Raw genomic sequence first — 25,000 nt, 5'->3', positions numbered from 1 at the left:
ATGACTCCATCACTTAGTAGTCCTTTAATCTGAGAAATGGGGTCAAGTAGTAGTTCCAACATCTACTTGGAATCGCGACGAAAATCCTGGTAGGAAGCTGCATCCCTTCCGGTGGGTCTACAACTCATCTACAGCTCTGGGCCTGAACCACAACCAGACCTGCGCGGTCCTAAGCACCGCCTCCTGTTCGGCCCCACGGCGCGCAAGCGCATCCTGGCTCTGCCGGCTACCCTCCCCGAGCCTGCGTGCTGGTCGTCGGCGGGAGACTGGGTCTCGCGGTGTGCGTGTGCGTGTGCGTGTGCGTGTGCGTGTGCGTGTGCGTGTGCGTGTGCGTGTGCGTGTGCGTGTGCGTGTGCGTGTGCGTGTGCGTGCGCGGTTCTTGCGAGCTCGCGCACGCCTCCCTTCGCAGTACTGGGCTGTGGCGGCCTCTTCCTCCTGCGTTTGGGGCAGGATCCGGAGTGGTGGCTGCGGCGGGAGCTGGAAGTCAGCGTCCACTTCGCCGCCACCGCCCTAGCTGCCTGCCCCTCTCATTTGGGCTTTTCGCGTAGTGCAGAGGCGGCGGGCTAGAAAGGGAGCGGCGCGGGCGTGAGGTTCCCAGCTGATGGGCAACCCTTGGGCGCGCTGAGGGGCCGGGCTACCAGCGACTGAGGTAGGTGGGCGCGCGGGGTTTGTCAGTCTGGCTCGGAGCAGAGTCTAGGCGGCGGGAGCTCGTGTAGACGGCAAGGAGGCGGCCAGAACAGGGGCCTCGCCAGCTGGTGCGAAGAGGTCTCCGACCCACGTCTGAGGAGGGGCTCTGGCCTACCCCGAAGCGAGAGGAGGGGCCCCGGACGTAGTCTGTTCGTCCCTCGGCGTGGAGCCATTATTGGGGGAAATGTCTCCTGCGGCTGGGGGGAGGGGTCACCTTTTCTTTTCTTTGAGAGGTCGGAATTAGCGGTCCTTCCTGAGCCCCTTTAAATTGAAGTCGGCCGGCTTCGAGATGGAGACATCTAGATGCAGTGGCCTGTGGACTTCAGCTTGCGGAACTCCCAAGTGCACGGAGAGCGGGCTATGAATTTTGATTATTGGAGGGTTCAGGACTCTTTCTCTAGTGTGGACATGTGTCTTGCAAAGTTGTTCTTGCTAATGCATTAATAATCGCTTTTGAGCATAACTGCTAATACATTTCTAAACACTTCCAAGTCAGATAAGGATTCTGACACCGGGGAAACTGCGCCGTGGGGCACAACTAAGGGAGTAGGAAGAAGACAAAGAATGCTGTTATTTATGATCTGTCCTAGTAACAAAACTTTCCGTGGTGGGACAGGATGCATGGCTTTGGCATTTGTTTTGGTTTTAGCTGAATAGACATTCTGAGTGACGCGGGTCACAAATGGACTTCAATTTATAATTATAAAAACATATATGATTCTATATAATTGTTACAACCCAAATGACGTGAAAGAGATCTCTGAGAATTATGTGATGTTTGATGTTTGGAAGAGAGCAGAACTTGGATTTCTTGAAAGGAAGATTTTTCTCCATGTTTAGAAAGCTTCACTAAAGCTTTGTGAAGCTACTAAAAATAGTTAGAGTTCTTTATGTTGGCAGTAATGACTGCCACATTCAAGAGAAGGGAAAGGAATTCTTTCATAAAGAACTGCTCACCCAAGGACTTTCGGGTTTAAACATGATAAAACAACTTAAAGATAGCAAGTTTTAGTGTGTGCTTTAAAAATTCTAATTTAGGTACAGTTGAAATATATAGAAGCTCTTAGTTGACTCCCATATATTCAGTGAACCATTTTAAAAGGCAGTTAACCTTTGATAGTCTACACATTCCATTCTGTTATTCTTGGCTTTCGTTCAGTCCAAACTTTGTATTGAACTTTCTAGAAATGTATTCATTCTGGCTCTTTTAAGAAATATGCCCTGCATACTTCCATTGAACTCTGTACTATAGTATTGGAAGAACCTTACAAGAAAGAACAATATGGTGACAAGTCCTGAAGTCAAAGTAGGAGACATTATTAAGTGTAGGATTAATTAACGCCTGTATATGTAAATACTGCATAAAAACATGTATGTTCTTTGTATGTGTGTAGATGATTATGCACACAAAGATCTAATGCTGTTGATTCCCATCTTAAAAGGCTGAAATCAAAAGTAGAAAGGATTGATTTTAACTCTTTCCTTTTTAACTATTTACATCAGTAACTGTCATAGTAAATTTCTTGTCCAACTTCCTAATCAGTTATTGAGTAAGCGGAATACTGTACTGATTTCTTGACAGTAGCAGGAATAGCAAATACAGAACATATAGAAGACTTGCCTTTAGAAATGTTCTTTAAGGGGAGCCTGGGTGGCTCAGTTAGTTAAGCGTCCGACTTTGGCTCAGGTCATGGTATCTGAGGTTGGTGAGTTTGGGCCCCCTATCCAGCTCTGTGCTGACAGCTCAGAGCTTGGAGCCTGCTTCAGATTTTGTGTCTCCCTCTCTCTTTGCCCCTCCCCTGCTCGCGCGCACACATCTCTCTCTCTCTCTCTCTCTCTCTCTCTCTCTCTCTCTCTCTCTCTCTCTCTCTCTCTCTCTCTCTCTCTCTCTCTTAAAAATAAATAAAGGGCGCCTGGGTGGCGCAGTCGGTTAAGCGTCCGACTTCAGCCAGGTCACGATCTCGCGGTCCGTGAGTTTGAGCCCCGCGTCAGGCTCTGGGCTGATGGCTCGGAGCCTGGAGCCTGTTTCCAATTCTGTGTCTCCCTCTCTCTCTGCCCCTCCCCCGTTCATGCTCTGTCTCTCTCTGTCCCAAAAATAAATAAAAAATGTTGAAAAAAAAAAATTTAAAAAAAAATAAATAAATAAACATGAAAAAAAAAAAAAAGAAATGTTCCTTAAGTCAGTGTCTCATTGTCTTTCCATTGGGATAAACAGCTTCACTCCTGTTTGTGTCCTAGCACTTAGAATAGTGTTTTGCATTGAGTTGGCTCTTAATAAATGTGAGCTGTGTCAGAAGTAAATTAACATAATACAAACCAAATGCCTAAATTCCCTGAGAAGATTAAAGGAATTGGAGAAGGATGCTTTATTTTTTTAACTTTATTTACTTATTTTGAGAGAGAGTGTGCACGCACGGTCAGGGCAGAGAGACAGAATCCCAAGCAGGCTGGCACACTGACAGTGTGGAGTCCGGTGTAAGGCTGGATCCCACAGACTGTGAGATCACGACCCGAGCCTAAATCAAGAGTCAGATGCTTCATGGACTGAGCCATCCAGACGACCACATTGTTTAAAAATTTTTTTTCTAATGTTTACTTTGAGAGACAGAGAGAGAGAGACTGACTGTGGGAGTGTGCGAGGGGCTGAGAGAGAGGAAGACACAAAATGTGAAGTAGGCTTCAGGCTCTGAGCTGTCAGCACAGAGCCTGACTCTGGGCTGGAACCCACGGATCGTGAGATCATGACCTGAGCCAAAGTCGGATGCTCAACTGACTGAGCCACCCAGGAGCCCCTACAGGTCTGCTTTTTAAATAGTGTATTTTGCTTCCATGTTGATTGATATCTGAGTAGAAGATATATGGTAGCATCTTGCTGTTGAAAGCCTAATGTAATGTAAACTGAGACTCTATATCCTGAATGTTAATATATAGCGACTGTTCTGATACATTAAGAAAAGGTAAAGTTAAGGGAAGTAAGATCCAGAGGAAAGGTTTTGGTAAATTAATGATTAGGAACTTAAAAGGTATGAACTGTAAAGCATTGAAATAGACTGTAGGAAAGAAAACATTTTCTTCCTTTACTGGCAGTGCTACTTGTGTAAGAGAACTTATACCTTTCTACCTCTTTTTACTAGGGCTTTCTTTCCAGCAGGGTGATTTCTGGATAATAAATTTGAAAAGGGGGTCACTTTTTCTCTTAAAATCTTCTGCTGAGAGGTCTGTGTTTCTCTTTGTATTTGCCTGTGGTCTCTAGTCCAACTTTATTGGCAGTAAACTAGTACTTCGATTCCTATCTAATTCCTGTTTATATTTCTCAATTAGTTTATAACTTGAAGGGGAAAGGAATGTGGTTAGTCCCTTCACATCTGCCAGCATTAGCTTTTTTTCAATTTGGAAAACAAATGTTTGACTTTGTAAGTGTTCTTAACAAAGATTTTGTGGATTTTTGCAGAGGTATAAGCTAAAGAGGTGAATAAGAACTTAAACAGGAATATTTTAAAATGGGTCTTCTGTTTTCATTTTAATACAGCTGGGTGATGCTCATGGTAGGGGGTGGGTTTTGCCCCCCCAGAGAATATTGGCACGGTATGGAGAAACTTTGGATTGTCAAATTGTTAGGAAGAAGAGGGTATAGTTACTGACATCTAGTGGGTAGAGACCAGGGATGCTGCTAATAAGTATCTTAAAATACACAGGACACCCTCCTCCCCCGCAAAAATTATCTGACCCAAATGACAGTGCTGTTACTGAGATACCTGGATATAGTTGTCTGTTATGCTGAAATTGTTGGTTCTCATGTCAGATTATCTGAATTCCTGTTTGACTTTACCATTTCCTAATGTGTGACCTTGGCAAGTAGCTAAAAATTCCTCATTTTCTGTAAAATAGAACTAATAATAGTGTGTTCCTCAGAGTTGTGGTGAGGATTAAATCAGATGATGTGCCAAGTGCCAAACTTACCACCTGCCACCTAGAAAATGTTCAAAAACTGTTAACTTTCACCTAATATTACTACATTTGGAACACATCTTGATGATCTCCCTTTATTTCTGACCTGAACTTAGAATTTGAGCTGGTGAGGTGATAATTAATAACCTCTTTTTGATTATATCCTTGGGATTGAGTGAAGAATTGTTTCTTCTAATATTTGTGTTTAACTCAGTCTTGACTTATGATCTCAAGTCCGTAAGGCTTCTGTCATAAACAACTAGCTTGTCACTGTAGATACTCTTCCTTTCTAGTTAAGGCTTTAAGCCAGCTGCCAAGTAGCTCTGTTATCTGTTGATTTTCAGCAGATATTTTGTGATTTAACAGAATTCACTTCTGTGACTTGGTTCCCATTTCTTTCTGCCTTCATAACTGAAGTTTTGGTCCACTTTTACATGTATGGTATAGGCTAACATCTAACAACTTGGGGGCTAGACCTTACTATACACCTGTGATTCTTTTTCTAAATCTGAATGGAACCCACAGGTTTATTTTCTTACCTTATTGAAATATAATACTTTAGTCTCTATAAACTCATTTTCTGTGTGTCTAAATGATATGGCTGTTAAGGACTGGTTTGTTACAGTGGTGGTTATAATCTATCCTTTATAAAGAAAAAAATCACAGGGATGTCCTCAAGACAAAACAGAGATTAGACTGTTAATTAGTCACAGGGCTCTTGTAAGGGAAGAAGATCCATGCATATTTATGATCAGAGAGAAAGCAGTGTTTACACTTTGAACTTTTGGTCTTGATAACTATACCTTCAAAATAGGAAGTATTTCATTATGATTGTTACCCATATTTTTGTAGTATAAGTCTCAGTTATATAAATGTTGACTGAGTTTAGCTAATGGAAATCTTTATTCACCTTTTATATTGGTACTGCCTCCTGTTTGGATAGATTAGTTTTTTTGGTTGGTTGGTTTTTTGGGGGTGGGAGGATAGATTAGTTTAAAGGGAGTCAGTACCTTGAGAGATTCTTTTCTTTGCTTGACACATTTCTGTGTTTTGTAAAGTGTAGCACACACTCAGGATTATATATCGGTAATAAATTACATTGAGGAAGTGTCTTGTGGAAATTGTAGCCAGATCAGAAGTGTATATGTGAGAAATAAAAGGCCAATAAGAGACATTCTAAAAATGTTAGGCAAATGAGAAGAAGAATCATGTTAATAAAAGTTCTTGTGTTTGTTGTTATCCTTTTAGGGTTTCATAATCTAGAAGCAAAAAGCCAATAAAGTATAACACATATATTCTTTGCTTGCCATTTTTCCATTTCCTAACCAGAGAAACATATGGCTACTAATGTATTATATTTGAGTTGAGTATTAGAGTTCAGTTACCTTATATGACATATCTCCATACCCTTGATTAAATTGAGGAAAACAAGTTTATCTTTGAATCTGCTGATGTGTGTTTGTTTATAAGTGGTCTGGAGTCCTGCCTGTCAGCCTAATTTTAGGGAGCCTGCATAGCTCTTGGAAGACAGACTATTTTCAATACCACTGAATGCTGTCATACAGGTATATATTTATATATGTGTATTTATGCATATTTGTCTTTTATTTTTGCTAGAAAATGATGCATCCTGTTGCCAGCAGTAATCCAGCTTTCTGTGGGCCTGGCAAGCCTTCCTGCCTCAGTGAAGATGCCATGAGAGCTGCCGATCAGTTTGACATATATTCCTCCCAGCAAAGCAAATATAGCCACACAGTCAGCCACAAGCCAATGGCTTGTCAGAGGCAAGACCCATTAAATGAAACACACTTGCAGACTACAAGTGGCAGAAGTCTAGAGATAAAGGATGAACTAAAGAAAAAGAAAAATCTCAACCGATCCGGTAAACGTGGCCGACCTTCAGGAACCACCAAATCCGCAGGATACCGTACCAGCACTGGCAGACCCCTGGGAACCACCAAAGCAGCTGGATTTAAGACAAGTCCAGGCAGACCTTTGGGTACAACTAAAGCTGCAGGATACAAAGTCAGCCCAGGGAGACCTCCAGGTAGCATTAAAGCTCTATCCCGTCTTGCCGATCTTGGTTATGGCTGTGGCACAGCAGCTTTTCCTTACCCTATGATGCACGGCAGAGCAGTTCATGGGGTAGAGGAAACTAGCAGTGAAGTCAAGCCACCCAATGAGTGAATGAAGGAGGAAAGGAGGGCCAGGTTTAGAAGGAAGGTTGTGAATAATCCCAAAGCTTCTTGGTTTTATTTTGACATACATGATTTTGTAGCCTGGGCTTTCCAAATTTGTCTTCCCATTTGATTTGTTTTCCTGCTTTTGCTCAGAAACTGCCAGTTGCTCACAGATGCCCTCAGGGCATGAGCAGTGGCGTTGTGTTTGTATATAGGTTCAAGTGTAATACCTAACTGTCATTTTTGCTTTTCCTTTAGAGTTACCGTTATGGTTGTGTCTCATACGTCATTACTACTTTTAGGCCATTCTTCATCGATGTTTTATGTGCTAAACAACTGAAACAATTTTTCATATTAGTTCGTGAAGTAAGCCTACAATATATTAAAAATAATATCTAAGGTATTTTTAACTGATGGAACAAAGCAAACTAATGATTCAGGATTACTTGAGGTAATGGCTGTGAGTTTTTGTTAACATTTCTTTTCATGAGACAGGACACAGATATTTGTATGCTTTGGCATTTACACAGACTTCAGATGTTAAAAATCTTTAATGTTCTAAGTTTAAACAGCAGAAACTTATTTATTTTGTTTTATTGATTTACATGGTATTGATTGATTTAACCATTATTCCTAAAAGAATTCTTTAGTGTTTGCCTTCCAGCAGTGATATGTTGTGTATTTTTTAATTGCCTAAGAGTATATATACCAAACACTACAAACAACTCATATTTACTGAAAAATTAAACTTTTTAATAAAAACTGCACATTACATTTCTGGTGAAATATAATGCATTCTAAGAATAGCATATTTAATATAATAGAGAAAGAATCATTCTTAAGGTGTGCATGTAGCCGTAGTCACTACATTTTGCCTTTCATTATATTTAGTTTTAAAGCATTATACTTAAAACATTTATTAATGTTGTTCATTTATTCAAAATGTTTTGTAGTTTGTTTTTGTTTTTGTTTTTTTTTTTAACCAAGAAATTGTCCCATTGCATTAGCACTTACTGTGGTTTCAGGTTTCTATCTACCAAAGGACACAAATTGAAGGTAGAGTCTAAAACTGTTAAAAACAAAATGCAGTTTTCTGACTGTCAGAACCCAAATATTAAGAAATCTGTCGGAATCCATCTATGCATGAAACGTGTAAAAATATGTTGGTTAGTTTAATTAAAAATCTAACAGTGGCTTCGGTAAGACCACTTCATCCAAAAGAAAATTTTTTCCAACAATGTTTGCTTTAGAAAAAGAAAAGAAAAAAAATACTGGGTAGGTGTGTATGGTAGGGATAGAAGAAAATCTCTCCCCTTGCTGAAAGTAACATTCTTTGTTAATATACGTTTTATTTATTCTGAGTTTGTTCTAAATAAAATAAACTATTATAAACTTCAGATTTGGAAAAAAAACTCCAATGAACTTTAAAGTTACAATGTATGTATTTGTGATTTTAAATGCCTTTGAGATTATAATGTAGATTTGCAGGACCCAAAAACTTTTAAAATAATGACAATTTTAAAAGGGCACATCTTGTGTTGTTTGGGCTTGCTCTCAGTTAATGCAAACTCTGATTGCAAATGGATGTCATGTTTCATACCTTTTTTATCAGGAAAAAAGCAGCAAGCCTTCAGGTGTTCCAGTGATGCCTGACACAATGAGCTGGACTTATGCTGCTCTTTACAGTAAGAGGTGTTGCATTGTATGTGGGGACTTTGTGTGCACTGGCATCTAAGACAGTGACCTCATCAATTTTAGCTTTGCACAAACCCTAGAGAACAATAGTGGATGACTATATAATCAGTTCTAACATTCTGGCAGCTAAATTGCTACAAGAGTTTCTCCTTACAGAAGCTTAAAATAGAAAACTTTTTAATAATTTACTCAGAACAGTATACCTTCTGACACACACAAATGCTTACATCTTTATTCCTGTGTTCATCTATCCACTTTTGTGATATGTATCTGTCATTTAGCTCTTTCTCAAGATGATGTTCAGCAGTTGGCTGCTTAGAAATCCTCTTTTGAGTTCCTGAAAACAGTTGTTTAAATGTTCTACCTATATATCACTATCAAGGATTTGGTTACATGTTGTTTTATACTATGTCCATTTGACATTTCCCTTTCAGTTTATTTTTATCCCTGATTTGTTGTACATACCCTTCCCTTTCTCTATGCCCTTTGCTTCGTTGATTCCCCTGCCTTTTGCCCCATTCTCCAGCACATCTACTCAGTGGTGCTGTGCTGTGTGTCAGAAGATAAAGCAGGTGTATTATTGTATAATGAATTTTGTATACATGTTAATGAAATGGTGAAAACAACTAAAGGAATTCTGTTCATAACAGTGTTTATTAATATCAGGAGTTATGTCCCAGGAAAAAAAGAAGCGAATGGCTACAGTTGTGAATGGTTAACATTGTTTAGAATGCTGGATTTTCTGTTCAGGTAACCGTTTACCTGGAGTATTAGAGCTGTATGGTGGTGAGCATCTCCTGATTCCACTTCCTTTTCTCCTTGTGAACACTTTATTGGTACCATGCTGAAGAGAATGGACATAGAGTGATAACATGAATGAAGTCTTAAAATACACAATATTTTTACTTCTCTATAAAGACTACATCGTGCATCTTTTGTAACACTGTCTCGTCATGATAAACACTGAAATAGCATGTTAACAATTGCCTATACTTTAATATAATCAGTTGGGGAAAACTGGCCTTTTCTTCCAACTGTGTGATTGTTTCTTGAAAGGTAAATTGCTAATTTTATATTGTATAATTCTCTTCTTCACAAAATAGGTTTCACTATTCTATATTAAAACTGTTGATCAGAAAATGATCTGCTATTCAAGTAAGTTTGCTTTCCTTTTTTCTTTGAAAAATATTTTAACATGCCTTATTTATTATCATATTAACAAATAAGCAGCTAATACAGATGAAGTTTTCATTTTTTTCACAGATAAACCTTGCATAACTGATCTTTAGTATGGGATGATTTTGATACTATCTTTGGAGTTTTGCACTGGATATTTTAAAAATACTGGCACAATGTATTGGAAGAAAATAAGCATCTGATTAGTTTTTAATATTTGGGGACATTTTTTAAATCAGTGTTCATTTAGACTAAAATATTCTTGATATTTTTTATTTACTTTTTAAGGAAATCTCTGTTAACGTAATAAAAGTAATATTCATTCCAAACTGATGTTTGTGTGAATTTACATGTAATAGTTTCTTGAAGTAATAGAGTTTCTTTGAGTTAAGGAGGAAAAAACAGTTATCTGGATCCATTTATTAGGTTAAAGGTGATCCAGCCAGTGTAAGAAAAACCAGTGTATGAGCTAAAGAAAAAAAAAAAAAAAACTTTCTATTCTAAGAAGCTTTAAAAGAAGAATTCAGGGGATGTTGACAATAACTGCTGCTCTGTCAGTCATTGTCTCTATATGCAGTAAAATTTTATGGTCCCTTTATAATATAAACATTCACAACAGTTGTTCAAAACATTTTTTTCCTTGGACATAAAATATTTTGATGCTATTTTATTTTTGTTTTTATTATAGCTTAACTATATGCTCTGAACTCTAGGATGTATCTAAATCTTTCCTTTGCTTTTCCCTCCTCCTCCCCCCAAATAGATAAATCTGTGCTCTCACATACATTGTATTTAATTTTGGGAAAATTTAATGCTATAGTAAATCAAGTGTGTGATTTATAGTAATCAGACCACTTTGATTCTTTAAGTTTCACAGTTTCCTTTTTCCACATATAATTACAGAAAAATAATTACCAATTAACTGATATAAGCACGTTGTCCTCTGCTGTAAAAAGTCTGAATAGATACTGTGTATGTTTTTATGTCCATGAACTTGAGCTACTCGTGTGCAATTATGTGTATGGGAATGGAGTAGTGTTCATGATTCGTATCTACATCATCATATGGATGTATATTTATTAATAAAGTCATTACTTTAAAACCAACTACGTTTACTGCTTTATTAGCACAGTATTTATCAAGTAAAAGAATGATAAATCATACACCTTTATCATGGCTGTGATCTTGTATTTTCTTAGGTGTGCTTTCTGAAATGTTACCTCTGTGCTTTTGTTTTTCTCAAAATAGAAGTATTTATATTTTTGTAATTTAAAATCCTGATTTCTAAATGGATCTCAATATTCTTTGCTTTTTCTTCCCATTGTTAAGATACAGCAGGCTAATAGTTATACCAAAGGCTTATATTTACATTTTTGTTGATCTTTTTAGTTTAAAAAATTTCAGGTATTAAACAAGGCTAATTTATTGTTGTTTTAATGTTAACCTTAGGGAGAACAGCATGTGCATATTTTGTAAATATTGGAGATATAAAAGGAAAACACTTTCCCCTGATTTTTTGAACATATAATTACCTTTTTTAGTTTCTTCAAAGCCTGCAGATCATCTAGAACACAAGTTGGCAAACTAAGGCCTACTGCCTGTTCTTGTAAATAAAGTTTTACTGGAATAGCCATTGTTTGTTTACAGATTGTCTAAGTCTGCTTTTGTAATAGAGTGGCGGAGCTGAGTAGTTATGACATAAGGCCAACAAAGCCTAAAATATTTCTGATTATTCCTTTACAGGAAAATTTCCTGACCCTGCATTTAGAAGGATAAATTGAAATAGGAAACAACAGATGAAATTTGAAGTTGAATTTCAAAACCTGAGCAAATGATGGCTGTTTTGTGCTTTTGAATTGTATTAGATATTCTTCAAATCATACTTTAAAGCATTTTTGGGTGTGTGCTTTTCCTCACATTGTTGAAGCACTCACATCTACATGAGAGTGTGCTGGTGATCAGGTGTACTGGTCCTAATCTAGGAAGAGATCTACACCATCGTACTGGATCATTTCAATGGCTCAAAGGATTACTTAGTTATTATTCACTGTGTCTTTACCATGTTTTCTGTAGATCCTTATGAGAGTTTTACAGTAAAAACTCATTTGTTCATTGTAACTATACTTGTCAAAATTCTCATTTTCTGTCAGTTGTCAGAAAGCAAATCAGTGTCCTTTTCAGTTGAAAAAGCCAGCCAACTAAGATTTGTAGATTGAAGAGAAGGAAGTCTCCATTTACCCCCCAGAATTTATACCTTGACTATTATTAACACACTTGTGGATTTGATCCCATTAGTTGCCAGTGGTGTGTGAGAATCGCAAACAACCTTTAGGAAAATAGAAATCAATTGGCATTTGATAGTTGTATAACAACATAGAAGCATCAATTTTGGAACAATTGTAAAATATTACAGTTCTGCTAAGAATGTCCTAGTAGAATGAAAGGAGGTCTGCTGCCACTATACATTTTCCATTCTTTTTTTTTTTTTTTTTTTAATTTTTTTTTTTCAACGTTTTTTATTTATTTTTGGGACAGAGAGAGACAGAGCATGAACGGGGGAGGGGCAGAGAGAGAGGGAGACACAGAATCTGAAACAGGCTCCAGGCTCTGAGCCGTCAGCCCAGAGCCTGACGCGGGGCTCGAACTCACGGACCGCGAGATCGTGACCTGGCTGAAGTCGGACGCTTAACCGACTGCGCCACCCAGGCGCCCCTACATTTTCCATTCTTAGCACCCAGATTTCGTTGTTCTCGGTTTATGAAGGTTTCATCATCACTCTGTCCTGTTTCAAAATGTGCATCACTGGTATCTTGTGAAGTACATGTGGATTTTCATGCCTGATTTCTGTAAGAGTGTTTAGAGTAAGTAGCACAGGTAAAGTGACTCACAAATGCCAGAGGTAAGCTGTTGGCAAACAATACACTACAACGTAGCCTTTTTGGTGATAAATGTCACCCTTAAAGGATAGTTGCTTCAAAATTAATGCCAACCATAAATGTTTTCTAAAAATCAAAACACAAAACCCCATTGGAGTAAAAATATAATAGGGTACAACAATAATGGCTTTATTATAGTACTTGGCATAAATAATAAACACTTTACCTGCTCTCATTAAATCACTGCAATTTTATTGAATGATGTCAAAGGAATTGGAATACCCCTTTCACTGGTTTAAAAAGAAAAACGGCGCCTGGGTGGCGCAGTTGGTTGAGCGTCTGACTTCAGGTCATGATCTCGCACTTTGTGAGTTCGAGCCCCACGTTGGGCTCTGTGCTGACCGCTCAGGACCCGGAGCCTGCTTCGGGTCTGTGTCTCCCTCTCTCTCTGCTCCTCCCCTGCTCACACTCTGTCTCTCTCTCAAAATAAATAAAGATTTTTTTTAAAAAAATTTAAAAGCAAATAAAAAAAAAAACAAACTTGAATCCTATGGAAATTAAATAATTTACCCAGAATTGTACACCGAGTAAGTGGTAGAGAGCATCAACCCATGCAAGGCTGCGGCTCTTAACCACTACCTTCTACTCACCATTGGAAAAAAAATTTTTTTAATTTTTTTTAATGTTTATTTTTGAGACAGAGTCCAGGCAGGGGAGGAGGGGGGAGGGGCAGAGAGGGAGACACAGAATCCAAAGCAGGCTCCAGGCTCTGAGCTGTCAGCACAGACTCTGATGCGGAGCTCGAACCCACAATCTATGAGATCATGACCCGAGCAGAAATCGGACACTTAAGTGACTGAGCCACCCAGGTGCCCTCACCATTGGAAAAAAATTTTAATGGGGTTCTGCTTTTAGTAGTAGGTATTTTTGTACTGGCACTAAGATAAATGTCACTCTGGAAAAACTATACATTTTGCCTGCATGCCAGTAGCCATTCTCTTGTGAGAACCTAGGGGCTGTGAAGTAGCTTCTTAGCAAGGAGAGTGACAGAAAAAGTGAGCCTTTTTTTTTGTTTTCTCTGTAATTTGTTTTTTCACTACTCTTAAAATCTTTAGTCCTTTTTGTTAGGTGTTTATTTCCATATGAGCTTGGCATGTTTTTGAGTACATTTGCCTATTTTCTCTGGGCTGACTGGAACTGGTTTGTGACTAAGAAATTGGTTTGTGATACATTGTCAAGCATCCATCCCTTTATCCTTGGTCTAGCTTTTCTTGGGATAAGAAGTTGCATGTAGGGGCACCTGGTTGGCTCAGTTATGCAACTGAGTAGCATGCATAGACTCTTACTCTCTGGGTTGTTGAGTTCAAGCCCCACGTTGGGTGTGAAGCCTACTTAAAAAAAAAATAAAGTATGTAGGGTAGTAGTCATCCCAGTTGCTGCCTTGTAGGTCCATGTGACCTGTCTCAATAGATACAAGTTCTTTTTCCTGCTCATTTTTGTATTAATTTTACTTACTAGTATTGTTAAATTGCCTCAGGTAACGATATATCAATCCTTCTCCTCAAGGAAAATATTTTTTTGTTTTGAAAATACCTACTTTCAGGGTGCCTTTGTGGCTCTGTCGGTTGGGCATCCGACTCTGGATTTCAGCTCAGGTCACGATCCCAGGATTGAGCCCCACATAGGGCTCCACGCTCAGCTTGAGATTCTGTGTCTCCCGCTGCCCCTCTCCCCTGCTTGTGCATGCTCGCTCACTCTTTCATAAAGAAGTAAGTTATCCTTTGGGGGAAAAAAAGAAAATTCCTAATTTCTATACTTATATGACTCTTGTTTCATAATACTGGGTTTTTAAAAAATTTTTAATGTTTGTTTTTGGGAGAGCATTCACACAAGTGCAGAGGGGCAGAGGAAGAGAGAATCCCAAGCAGGCCCTGCACTGTCACCTCAGAGCCCCACGCAGGGCTCAATCCCACGAACCATGAGATTCTGACCCAGCCAAGATTCCGACACTTTAGCCAACTGAGCCACCCAGGCACCCCTATAAAAATGCTGTTCTGATACTGGAAATTTTAATCTTTACTTTTTTTATTAAGTTAATGTAGTATGTCTGAGTATCTCAGGTTTCCCATTTTATCTGCCTATCCGTACCCTGTGTATCAGGACTTAGAGTAATGATAGTTGTTTTTTAAGATTTAATTTTTTTAATATTTTAAGTAATCTCTGTACTCCTCATGGGGCTCTGAATCATGACCCTGAGATCAAGATTGTCCTGCTCTTCCAACTGAGCCAGCCAGGCACCCTTGCAGTAATGATAGTTTGTTATTAATAGAGACCCGCAAATGCAGTGGCTCTAACAAAGGTAGTGTATTTCTCACCACATAAATGTTTTGTGCAGTCTTTCAAAGACCTGGTCTCCAAGTGACTTTTGCCATTTTCAAAACATGGTTTCCAAGATTACTCAGTTGTTTTTTTTAATGTTTATTTCTGAGAGAGACAGAGACAGTGCAAGCAAGGGAGGGGTAGAGAGAGAGAGGGAGACAGAATCCAAAGCAGGCTCCAGGCTCTGAGCTGCCAGCACAGAGCCTGGTGCGGGCCTCAGACTCAAAAACGGTGAGATCAGACCTGAGCAGAAGTTCGACGCTTAACCGACTGAGCCACCCAGGTGCCCCACAATTACTCACTTTATTGTAGCTGGCTTGAGAGACGGGCTTTGGAAGTCCAGGCCCTTTTTATTTTATTTTATTTTATTTTATTTTATTTTATTTTATTTTATTTTATTTTATTTTATTTATTTTATTTTTTATTTTATTTATTTATTTGTTTATTTATTTATTTATTCAATATGAAATTTATTGTCAAATTGGTTTCCATACAACACCCAGAGCTCATCCCAACAGGTGCCCTCCTCAGTGCCCATCACCCACTTACCCTCCCTCCCACCCCCCATCAACCTTCAGTTTATTCTCAGTTTTTAAGAGTCTCTTATGGTTTGCCTCCTTCCCTCTCTCTAACTTTTTTTTCCGCCTTCCACTCCCCCATGGGCTTCTGTTAAGTTTCTCAGGATCCACATAAGAGTGAAAGTATATGGTATCTGTCTTTCTCTGTATGACTTATTTCACTTAGAATAACACTGTCCAGTTCCATCCACGTTGCTACAAAAGGGCATATTTCATTCTTTCTCATTGCCAAGTAGTATTCCATTGTATATATAAACCACAACTTCTTTATCCATTCATCAGTTGATGGACATTGAGGCTCTTTCCATAATTTAGCTATTGTTGACAGTGCTGCTATATAAAGAATTTGAATTTACAATTAAAATCCATTCGTAAACAGATCAGGCCCTTTTAATAAGTTGTATAATTTCTCACAGTTCTTGGACTAAATGTTGGTCACCTGACTACCTGTGGTTGCAAGAGGCACTGGGAAATGTTGCTACTTGGCAGACATGTCCAGGTATGGAAGCAGATGGATTTTAGTAACAGTATCTACCACATCTCTATAGAAAAGGGTTGTGGGCTTAAAATTGGAGTAGAACGAAGAAGCAAAATCCTACAGATTACATGAAACCAAGCTGTTTTTTTTTTTTAATTTTTTTTTCAACGTTTTTAATTTATTTTTGGGACAGAGAGAGACAGAGCATGAACGGGGGAGGGGCAGAGAGAGAGGGAGACACAGAATCGGAAACAGGCTCCAGGCTCCGAGCCATCAGCCCAGAGCCTGACGCGGGGCTCGAACTCACAGACCGCGAGATTGTGACCTGGCTGAAGTCGGACGCTTAACCGACTGCGCCACCCAGGCGCCCCAAAACCAAGCTGTTTTTGAAGCTAATTTAAATCATTACTAGGTGCCCCCCCCCCCCCCGCCTCCTTTTTGAACAATTGTTACTAATTCATTAAAGATTTGAGTGCTGTCTTTGGGTCTAACACTATTCTGAGTGCCCTAGACAACTGGTTTGTAGTCTAATGAAAATTTCAGACAAGTAAACAGACAATTATACAATATGATTAATGCTATTTCTGGAGTAAATTGAGTGGTGCTATAGAAGTACCCAAAATGAAAAGATATTTTTTAAATGGTTTTATTTTTGAGAGAGAGAGCAAGTAGGGGAGGGCAGAGAGAGGGAGAGACACAGAGCCCAAAGCAGGCTCCGGGCTCTGAGCTATCAGCACAGATCCCAACACATGGCTTGAACTCATGAACTGTGAGATCATGACCTGAGCTGAAGTTGGGCACTTAACTGACTGAATCACCCAGGCACCCCATGAAATTATATTTAAGTTGATCCCTGAAAGATGAGAGGGATTGATGTGTGGAAGAGGGGAGAGTATTGGAGACAGAACAAAACACACAAAAGCCTGGAAAGCATGATATTCTTCAACAACAATTGTGTGATGAGTGGTGGTGGTGAACAGGTTTGAGGAGGGGAGAAGAAACGGACACAATTACAGAAGGGCACAGAAAATCATTTTAATTAACGTTTCTATTTTGAGGACAATGGTGAGCCCTTAGAAGGTTTTAAGTAAGAGAATGACTTAACATTTGTAGTTTAGGTTGGCTTGGAAGAGACAAGACTAGAGGCAGGCCCAGTGGTAAAGTCTCATTTGGGTGAGATACTAAGATTAGGACTGGGCAGTGGGGAAGAGAGAGAGGACAGATTATGGTCTGAGACACAGAGTTAATAAAATTTGGTGTCAGTATTGAGTATCAAAGATTATGAGTTGGGGTTGGGGTGCCTGGCTGGATCAGTTGGTGGAACGTGCAACTCTTGATCTTGGGGTTGCAATTTTGAGCCCACATTGCGTGTAGGGATTACTTAAAACTAAAATCTTAAAAAAAAAAAAAAAAAAGATAATGAGGGTGACACTATTAACTAGGCTAGGGAACATGGGAGTGTGTGCATGGTGGGGGAGGTGGTTAGATGGGATATATCCAAGCCAAGTATGACCAGTTAAGATGGCCCCTGCCTATATGAAAAGGTTGTTTATTCTAGAATAGCCCACCCCTTTATAGGTGAAGGTAAATATTGTTTTTATAGGTGATGGAGGGTGTGAGGCAAAAAGGAGCTACTTTTAAAATTATTACCTTTTTTTGGGGGGGGGAGGGCACAAGTGAGTGAGGGGCAGAAAGAGAGGGAGAGACAGAGAATCCCACAAGGGGTAGAGAGGGACAGAGAGAGAAGCGGGGCTCACCCGATGCCGGGCTAGAACTCAGATATCATGAGATCATGACCTGAGTCAAAGTCTGATGCTTAACCAACTGAGCTACCCAGGCGCCCCTTGCTTTTTTTTTTTCTTTTTTTTCAATTGAGGTATAACTGACATACAGCATTATGATCTCTACACATCCATCACCATACATAGTTGCACGATTTTTCTTGTGCTGAGAACTTTTAAGATCTCTTTTAGCAAGTTTCAAATATATAATATAGTATTAACTATAGTCCTCATGTTGTACATTACATCACCATGATTTATTTCTTTTGTAACTGGTTCTTTTCACCCATTTTGCCCACCTCCTGCCTGCCTCTGGCAATTAACAATCTAATCTCTGTACCTGTGGGCTTGTTTTTGTTTTTTGTTTTAGATTCCATGCATAAGTGAAATCATACAGTATTTGTCTTCTTCTGTCTGACTTATTTTACTTAGCATAATGCCCTCAAGGTCCATCCACTTTGTCACAAATGGCAGAATTTCCTTTTTCATGACTGAATAATATTCCTGTGTGTGTGTGTGTGTGTGTGTGTGTGTGTGTGTGTGTGCGCGCGCGCGCGCGCACGCACATACGCATGTGCCCTTGCATGTGCCACATTGTCTTTATCTGTTCATCCATTCAAGTACACTTGGGTTACTTCCATGTTTTGGCTATTGTAAACAATGCGGCAGTGAACATGGGGATGCAGATATCTTTCTGTGTTAGTGTTATCATTTGATTTTGATGATACCCAGAAGTAGAATTGTTGGATCACATAGTGGTTCTCATTTTAATTTTGGGGGGAACTCCTGTACTGTTTTCCATAGTGGCAGTACCAATTTACATTCTCACCAACAGTGCACAGAGGTTCCCTTTTCTCCACATCTTCACCAATACTTGTTATTTCTTATCAAGTACTCTTGAACATAGAGAGTTTGATAGTTTAAGTAAAAACATTTTTTATTAGTAATTTTCTCAGACTTTCAACTGGCCTAATATATTCAATAGATCTTAGTAACTACTGAGCATCTACTCTGCAGTGTGGCAGCTCACACACCGAGCAGGACACAAGTCCCTACCCTCAAGGAACCAACAGTAGAAAACATATGCCTTACAGAGAAAGGCAGATACCATATATTTGCACTCATATGTAGATCCTGAGAAACTTAACAGAAGATCATGGGGGAGGGAAAGGGGGAAAAAAAAGAGAAGGAGGAAGGCAAACCATAAGAGACTCTTAAATACTTAAATACTGAGAACAAATGGAGGTTGATGGGGGGTGAGGGAGAGGGGAAAGTGGGTGATGGGCTTTGAGGAGGGCACCTGTTGGGATGAACACTGGGTGTTGTATGGAAACCAACTTGACAATAAATTATATTTAATAAAAAAATAATAAAAAAGAAAACATGCCTTAATAAGTAGAACTTAAACTATGGGATGACAATTTTTATTCGTTCTGCACTAATATGTTAACATGCTTTATCTCTCATGATACCTAATTCACTTGGGTTCAGAACAAGTGAAACTACAACCCATCTGCCTAGTCCTAAGCTTTAGGCTAGGTTTGGGATGACTTTCACCAAAAAGAAAACATGGGGGTTGGGGTTCCTGGCTAACTCGGTTGTTGGGAGTATGTGACTGGATCTGAGTCATGGGTTCAAGCCCCACGTTGGGGGTAGAGATAACTTTTAAAAAAAATAAATAAATTGGTTATGATGCTTATTCTTTATAAACTCAGGAGTATCAGGCAAGAGATCATTCATAAATCATGATGTTGGCTTAATGTTGGCTTTTATATCATGATGGGAGCTATTTACATGGCTGTTGTGTTTCCTCTATAACATAAACAGAAACTATAAAACGTTATGCTTCCTGGGGAGACTGGGTGTGGTTCAGTTGGTTAAGTGTCTGACTCTTGATTTTGGCTCAGATCATGATCGTGCAGTCGGGAGATCAAGCCCCACGTCAGGCTGTATACTGTTGATGCATAACCTGCTTGGGATTCTCTCTCTCTGCCCCTCCTCTGCTTGCATGCATACATGCTCTCTCTCAAAATAAATAAATAAACTTAAAAAAAGTAATGCATCCTTAGTAAGCCAGGTACAGAATGGCTGATGACTGAAACTGATTATGGTGTTTTGGGGTAAACAGCTGTAGGACTATCACAAAAACAAACCAAAAAAAGTCCTTTTTAAAATTTTTGTGTAAAAATGTTTATTTTGGAAATATACACACTTTAGTAAAAAGAATATAAAGACACTCAATATTACCATCATCAAATTTTAGTAATTAAGAAAGACATTTTTTATCTATATCTTCACCAACTCTCTGCCTCTCCCCAATGAATTTGAAGCAAATTCTCCAAATCACATCATGTCCTCCTAAAATATTTCAATATGTTTATCTAAAGACCTTCTAAAACACATAAACATGATACCATTATTACATTTTTAAAAGAAATAATTCCTGGGGCACCTGTGTGGCTCAGTTGGTTGAGTGTCCGACTCTGTTTCAGCTCAGGTCATGATCTTATTAACGTTTGGTGAATTCGAGCCCCACATCGGGCTCTAAGCTGATAGTATGGACCCTGCTTGGGTTTCCCTCTCTCTCTCTCTCTCTCTCTCTCTCTCTCTCTCTCTCTCTCTCTCTCTCTCTCTCTCTTTATGTCCCTCCCCCACTTGTGCTGTCTCTCTCTCAAAATAAGTAAATAAACTTAAAAAAATTTTTAAAGAAATAATTCCTAAATATCATCCAGTATCCAGTGTTAATATTGTCCTAATTGTCCCATGATTGAAAAAAATTTCTTTAGCTGTTTATGTCTGTTAATTGAAATAGAATTTCCTCTTCTTTCTTTCTTTCTTTCTTTCTTTCTTTCTTTCTTTCTTTCTTTCTTTCTTTCTTTTTTTCTTTTCTTTTCTTCTTCTTCTTCCTCTTCTTCTTCTTCTTCTCCTCCTCCTCCTCCTCCTCCTCCTCCTCCTCCTCCTCCTCCTCCTCCTCCTCCTCCTCCTCCTCCTTCTTCTTCTTCTTCTTCTTCTTCTTCTTCTTCTTCTTCTTTTCTTCTTCTTCTTCCTTTCCTCCTCCCCCTCCTCCTTCTCTTTCTTCTTCTCCTCTTTCTCTTCCTCCTTCTTCCCCTTCCCCTTCTTCTTTTTTAAAGTAACCTCTGTGCCCAACATGGAGATTGGACTTATGACCCTGAGAGTTTCATGTTTGGGGCTCCTAGGTGGCTCGGTTGAGCATCCAACTTCGGCTCAGGTCAATGATCTTGCGGTTTGTGAGTTTGAGCCCCATGTCGAGCTCTATGCTGAGAGCTCGGAGCCTGGAGCCTGCTTCGGATTCTCTGTCTCCCTTTATGCCCCTCCCCTGCTCATGCTCTGTCTCTCTCAGTCTCTCAAAAAAAAAATAAATGTTGAAAAATTAAAAAAAAAAAGTTACATGTTCTACCCTCTGAGCTAGCCAAGTGCCCCTACTTTGTTTTTCTTCCTCAAAATTGTTTTGGCTATTTTGGCTTTTGTGTTTCCATACAGACTTTAGGGTAAGTCTGTCAATGTTAAATTCCTATAATTTTGTTATGGATTGTATTGTATCTATACATCAATTTGGAGAGATGTGGCACCATAGCAATATTTTAATACATAACATGGTATATTTTTACATGTATTTAGGTCTTCCTTGATTTCTCTCAGCACTGTTTTATAATTTTCAATATATAGAACTTGCAGTTCTTTTGTTGAATTTATTCCTAGCCATTTTATTGTTTTTTTTTTTTTAATTTTTTTTTCAACGTTTTTTATTTATTTTTGGGACAGAGAGAGACAGAGCATGAACGGGGGAGGGGCAGAGAGAGGGAGACACAGAATCGGAAACAGGCTCCAGGCTCCGAGCCATCAGCCCAGAGCCTGACGCGGGGCTCGAACTCACGGACCGTGAGATCGTGACCTGGCTGAAGTCGGACGCTCAACCGACTGTGCCACCCAGGCGCCCCAGCCATTTTATTGTTTTTGATGATATTGTGAATGGTATTGCTTTCTTTATTTCACTTAGTATTGTTTGTTGCTTGTATATACAAATACATTTTTGTCTATTGATCTTGTATCTTGCAACCTTCCTAAACTCAGTTATTAGTTCTGGCAGTTTTTTGGGTAGCTTCCATAGGATTTTCTGCAAGCAAGATCGTATCATTTGTGAAAAAAGACAGTTGTTCTTTTCTTCCAAACTATTCACTTTTAATTTTTTTTTTTTTTTATTGCTTACCTGGCTAAAACCTTCAATACACTGTTAAGTAGAAATAGTCTGAAAAGGGGCACCTGGGTGGCTCAGTCAGTTAAGAGTGCAATTTCAGCTCAGGTCATGATCTCATGGTTCATGATTTCAAGACCCGTGTCGGGCTCTGCGCTGACAGCTCAGATCCTGGAGCCTGTTTCGGATTCTGTGTCTCCCTCTCTCTCTGCCCCACCTGCTCAATCTCTGTCTCTCTTTCAAAAATAAATAAACATTAAAAAAAAAAGTTATACAGGATCACTTCATATACTATTCTATTCTGTTCATTATATGTGAATCAGGGGCTCAGCCCAGATTCAAGAGAAGGGGAATTTGATTCTACCTATTGATGGGGCAATGGCAAAATTACTTTGTAGGACAGGATGTGAGATGAGGGATATTATTGTGGCAGTCTTTGGAAAACAACTTTGCCACAGGTAAACAGGGGGGCCTGGGTGGCTCATTTGGTTGACTGTCCAACTCTTGGTTTCAGTTCAGGTCATGATCTCACAGTTTGTGGTTTCAAGCCCCAAGCTAGGCTCTGTGCTGACAGCGCAGGGCCTGCTTGGGATTTTTTCTCTCCCTCTCTCTCTCTCTGCCTCTCTCCCACTCTCTCTCTCAAAATCAATAAATAAACTTAAAAAAATAAATAAAGTCAACACTTGTTTGTTCATGGGGGGGGCGGAGAGAGAGAGAGAGAGAGAGAGGTGCTCTTATGACTCATCAGATTAAAAAAAAATTAGGCAAACCTATCAGGAGGGACAAACTAAACACCAGGCATGCAGGTGTGTAGTTATGCATTAACAATTTCAGTTATTATCAAATTATCATTCATACGAATGAACAATCCCAGGCCGCAAGGTGTTCCTTTCAGCCAGAGGAAGAGGATGATGTCAACTCGTCTCTCCTCAGAAATGGAAGTAAAATCGAGCTTTCAAGACCAATGTGAACGCAATTTTCTTGCTGAAAATAAGTGCAAGTGCCACCTGGTGGTGAGACAGCCAAATGTGCCTTCTATCCTGTTGACAGTATTTACTGTGTTGTCATTAGAGTGTACATAAAGTATTTAATGAAAGACAACAGTTCATCTGCAAGTGTACCTGTCCAAACAAACAGCCAAAGCACAAACACAGGAAGGGAGAGGACATAATAAAAAGGGAGTAGTAAACACAGGACATCCACTTTGGGGCGTCAAGACAAATCAAATCACTCTCCTTTTTATTATTAATCCTCTGTCCTGTTGACTTTTATGCACCTTCAAATTAGGTATGAAGGCTAAGGGAGAGGATAATCTAAAGAAGGAAAGGTTTGGGGTGCCTGGCTGGCTCAGTCGGTAGAGCATGTGACTCTTGGATCTCTGGGTGGTGAGTTTAAGCCCCATATTGGGCCTAGAGCTTACTTAAAAAACAAACACAAACAAACAAAACCCCCAGAAAGGTTTGCTATTACATACAAGGCAAAGGAGGTAGTTTAGCCAAATGATGACTATAGTGATCAGCTTTAGAACTGCTGGCTCTTTCCTCCATGTTGTCCATTGTCTCAGATCCTCCTGGACCCACAGGCACTTGAGAACTTACTACAGCAAAACCCTGGTGGCCTATTTAGAAAGTAAGAATAATCATTCGGTCAGATTGATGATGCATCTTTCTAGTTTAACAATCTTTGAAGGGAAAAAGGGGACGATAGTTATTACACTATAACTGTATGATCCAAATAATAATGGCTACCAGTCTGATGTGGTTACTGTGCACCAAGCACTATGCTTATCACTTTACATCTCATTTAATCTACATAATCCTATATGATTTCATCCTGTTTTACAGATGAAGAAACTGAATTTTTTTTTCCTCCAAATATTTTTTTTTATTTTGAGAGAGAGAGAGAGAGAGAGAGAGAGAGAGAGAGAGAGAGAGAAATGAGAATGAGCAGGGGAGGGGCAGACAGAGAGGGAGACAGAATCCCAAGCAGGCTCTACACTGTCAGCACAGAGCCCATTGTAGGGTTTGAAGTCACCAACGGAGAGATCATGACCTGAGCTGAAGTCGGATACTCAACCAAATGAGCCCAGGAGGAAGCTAAACTTTAAGAAAAGTAAGGTAACTTGCTGATGGCCCACACAGTGTTACAGATGTTGGGGTTGGGATTCACCATAAGGCTTAAAAAGCCTAGGTTTCTCTCAGCGTTGCCTCATCTACCACTGGTTTCACGTTAAGATCTTTGAAATCTATTTCTGTTTTCAATCTCTTAACATAAGTTTCAAAGCTGCACTCTACACTGATGCAGCACTGCTGTCCGCTCAAAGCTTGCTTTATTGATTTTAGGAGGCTCTAGCTCCTAATTGCTGACAAGGAGAGCCATTCTTTCCATCTCCTCTGGGTATTGTCTCTTAGCTCCCCTGCTCCTCCTGCCCCTGCCTAGCTCTGGAATGCGGAACCCTGTTCCTTTATTGCACACCTCTCGTCCCCAACAAGGCCTTCTTCCTTCTGGACCTCTCTTGGCTGTAGGCTAGAGGTGGCCCAACGTCTTCTAGGATTCAGTCTTGGGGGGTAGATTAGGGAGGGGGAAGATTGCCCTGCAGGTGGGTTAGTTAAAACCAACCCCGAAACAAAATCTTCCCGCTGCCCCAGAGTTCGCAGGACGTATGGTTAGGGTTACCAGATGTAGCAAATAAAATTACAGGACCCAGTTACATTTGAGAATAGGAAGTAAAAAACTATTCGTTGTTTCTGTGAAATTCAGATTTAACTGGGCATCCTGTATTTTACCTGGCAACTGTAGGTAGGGTAGCAGGGGTAAAGCAGGAGATTCGGGGCATTGAAAGGAGGAGGCTTCTGGGCCTTTTTAGGGAATGCAGAGCTACTCGGGCGTATTGTGTGCTGCTGGCGGCCAGATCGGCTCGCGCGCGTACCGAGAGGGCCGCAGGCTTCTGTTGGAACCCGGTCTAGGGCTTGGGGATCAGGAAAGTTCGAAGAGACCCGACGTGTCCGG

At 39.7% G+C, this 25,000-nt stretch overlaps 1 protein-coding gene and 1 long non-coding RNA gene across 4 annotated transcripts; one reads left to right on the top strand and one right to left on the bottom strand.

Moving 5' to 3' along the window:
* The first annotated feature begins 371 nt into the window (after window positions 1-371).
* On the top strand, window positions 372-11,542 carry C1H5orf24 (chromosome 1 C5orf24 homolog). 3 transcript variants are annotated; one of them, XR_009263600.1, is made up of 3 exons: window positions 372-649; window positions 6,253-9,665; window positions 11,430-11,542. XR_009263600.1 is itself a non-coding variant. In XM_058736169.1 (3 exons), exons 2-3 carry the CDS (start codon window positions 6,256-6,258, stop codon window positions 8,466-8,468), a joined length of 468 nt encoding a protein of 155 aa, XP_058592152.1. In that variant the 5' UTR covers window positions 373-649; window positions 6,253-6,255; the 3' UTR covers window positions 8,469-10,792. The 3 variants fall into 3 exon arrangements, 2 of the variants coding, with proteins under 2 accessions (XP_058592149.1, XP_058592152.1); XM_058736169.1 differs by lacking the exon at window positions 11,430-11,542 and having other exon boundaries at window positions 373-649; window positions 6,253-6,682; window positions 8,428-10,792; XM_058736166.1 differs by lacking the exon at window positions 11,430-11,542 and having other exon boundaries at window positions 6,253-10,792.
* Window positions 11,543-23,436: 11,894 nt separating this feature from the next.
* Window positions 23,437-24,992, bottom strand: LOC131515448 (uncharacterized). The gene is made up of 2 exons (XR_009263598.1): window positions 24,778-24,992; window positions 23,437-23,609 (listed from the first exon to the last, which is right to left on the bottom strand). It is a non-coding gene; the product is annotated as an uncharacterized LOC131515448 (long non-coding RNA).
* Window positions 24,993-25,000: the final 8 nt, after the last annotated feature.

Source organism: Neofelis nebulosa, chromosome 1, assembly GCF_028018385.1.
Source record: "Neofelis nebulosa isolate mNeoNeb1 chromosome 1, mNeoNeb1.pri, whole genome shotgun sequence".
Taxonomy (NCBI): domain Eukaryota; kingdom Metazoa; phylum Chordata; class Mammalia; order Carnivora; family Felidae; genus Neofelis; species Neofelis nebulosa.
This window is presented reverse-complemented; position numbering and strand designations above follow the sequence as displayed.

Bases quoted from the DNA above. Each gene is read 5' to 3' on its own strand.
- C1H5orf24 (XM_058736166.1), top strand. From the start codon at position 6,256: ATGATGCATCCTGTTGCCAGCAGTAATCCAGCTTTCTGTGGGCCTGGC.